The 2,220-nt window shown below is 48.9% G+C and overlaps 1 protein-coding gene across 1 annotated transcript in view; it reads left to right on the top strand.

Annotated features, from left to right (window-relative positions):
* Positions 1–201: 201 nt before the first annotated feature.
* LOC128276499 (neuromedin-U receptor 2-like) overlaps positions 202–2,220 on the top strand; it is a gene marked incomplete at its 3' end in the record, with an annotated part of 4,930 nt that continues 2,911 nt past the window's right edge. Inside the window, exon 1 of the mRNA XM_053014958.1 lies at positions 202–534. Within this exon, the coding sequence (XP_052870918.1) occupies positions 202–534 (333 nt within the window). The remainder of the gene's footprint in view (positions 535–2,220) is intronic.

Below are 2,220 nucleotides of genomic sequence, written 5' to 3'. Positions count from 1 at the left end.
CTCGGTTGTTATCTGAATGATTCGATAGCTAATTGCCTCCGGCAGTGTGGCCACTGATGATGGTGATGCGGCCGCTAGTGATTGTTGAGAAAAGACGACGATCTCACCGCACCGCTCCGCGATGCCGAACCGGAAAATGATCCTGCAGCCGCTGCGGGCTGTTAATCGAATTTAATCCTTAACCGTGGACGGCACGCAACCATGGACGGTACGCCGAACGCAACGGACACTTTCACGTGGCCAACCGCGGTGACGCAAGCGTTCATCTCGTCTAGCTCGAGCCCAGCGGAGGTGCTGCTGCCGTCGGCATCGTACGATGGAATTCCCATCAGCGGCACGTCGTTGTCATTGGACCTGCTGCTCGGTGGCCTGCTGCGGCTCGAAGGGAATGGCAGTGCGGTGGCGAACGACTCGTTCGCGAACGAGCTGCTCGACCCGTGCGATCCTTCCAACGCGGAGTTTGCGTGTTCCGTGCAGCAGTTCCTGGAATACGCGAGGGGCCCACAACAGATGCCACTACTCACTGCACTGCTGGTAGGTACCGGACCGGGGGAGGGGTGGATGTTGCCAATTCGAAAATCTCGTCTAAACTTGGCTAAAGGTACTCACTTTGGACATCGCGTAGACAGGGAGAGAAGACGGGGCTCGCTCTCGGTGGCGGCAAAATGCTATTGAATTAATCCGATTACCTAAAGAATCTTCAACCGTCGGCTTAAGGATGTTAGGTTTCTGCCACCCGAAGGTTCCCCGAAGATCATCGTGAGCTGAAGAAATGTGTGTGAGAAAAAAACCGGAAAAAACACACAATGCGTTTCCCCCGGGATGGGGGGTGACCTTCGACCGGACAAGGCCGAGCCAAAGTTTTTAATGGTTTCCGGAATGAGTTCAAATTAGTTTTGAACTAGTTTTGATAAGCTTTGTTCCGGAAGAGACCGAGAGTGGAAGAGAAAAAATATCCTTCTCAGATTGCGAAAGATTACGTGAGTTCGTCGTTTGGTGCACTCGACAGTGAGCCGCAGTTTGTGCCGGCTCACGGTGGACAAACTATTCCGGATAAGCCAGATAAGGTACTGTTCCTCTGTTGGAATGGAGGTCTACAGAGAACGGCCAATAGCTACGTTGCAGTGCGTTACAGGCATCAACTGCACAAAGAGTGGGTCCCAAAGTTCGACCTGTACGTTGGCCTAGAACAGACACCCGACGTAACGCACTCAGGCCCAGCCTGTTCAGTAAGTTGGAGCTTATAAACGCGCTTTGAAATTGCAGAACAGTAAAGATAACTTTGGGTGGTAAACCTCCGACCTGGAGCTTAGCCTAGAGAATGCTGATGCAGTTACACTGAATACGGTTTGTGTAGCTTTACCGACCGCCATTATCGCGGACATTCCACCTGGCAGATGCCGGTCAGACCAGCAGGCCAACTGACAGAACAAAAAGGTATAATCTTCAGAGTTACTACGTGCTGTACCGATTTAAGCCGATTTACTTCGTTATGCTGCCACCGTTTCGTGGGTGCCCCCGTTTCGTGGGTGCCCCCGTCGGTTGTATTAATGTCGAGAAAAAGGGTAGACTTAACAACACCAGCATTTAGTATTACATCTCTTCTGACAACCCGGGCCGTTAATCAGTAATTGTTGGAATTAGCGTTGCGAAAAACGTAATCTAAATGATTGTAATTGTCTCCTGCGAGTGGTGCTTTGGGACCGAACTTACAAACCACTAATGTGTAGATACTTATAAAATTATTAGTGTAGGTTGAAACGCATCCATAGCAAGGATGAACGAGCCCAACAAATGTATGGTCGAGCCCCCTATGTATGGTCGAGCGCTGTCATGTTAAAAAATCAGTTTATTGTATCTTCTATCCCATTCTGGTCATTTTATGGCTAAAGCTAGCTTCAAACGCATTAATTGTTTTCGGTAGCATTCGGTTCATTAGGTTTTAAAACCTCATAGTACACCACACCTTTCACATTCCACCATATGCACAGAATAACCTTTTCGCTTTGGTTGCGTTGGACCTGGTTCACCAGGCCATTTGCGTTTAGGACTTTCGTAATAAATCAATTTTTCATCACCAGTCACGATTTGGTACAAGAACCCCTGTCTTTCCTTCATTATAAACATCAATTAAAATACGATGACTTTCGGTAGCACTTTTCTTCATATTGAATGTAGCGGCGCGGCGTCGACAATCTTGGCCCGCGAAGGTGGGCCAAA

The sequence above is a fragment of the Anopheles cruzii genome, unplaced genomic scaffold (genome assembly GCF_943734635.1).
Source record: "Anopheles cruzii unplaced genomic scaffold, idAnoCruzAS_RS32_06 scaffold01376_ctg1, whole genome shotgun sequence".
Taxonomy (NCBI): Eukaryota; Metazoa; Arthropoda; class Insecta; order Diptera; family Culicidae; genus Anopheles; species Anopheles cruzii.
Note: the sequence above shows the minus strand (reverse complement) of the source record. Positions and strands in the feature narration are given on the sequence as shown.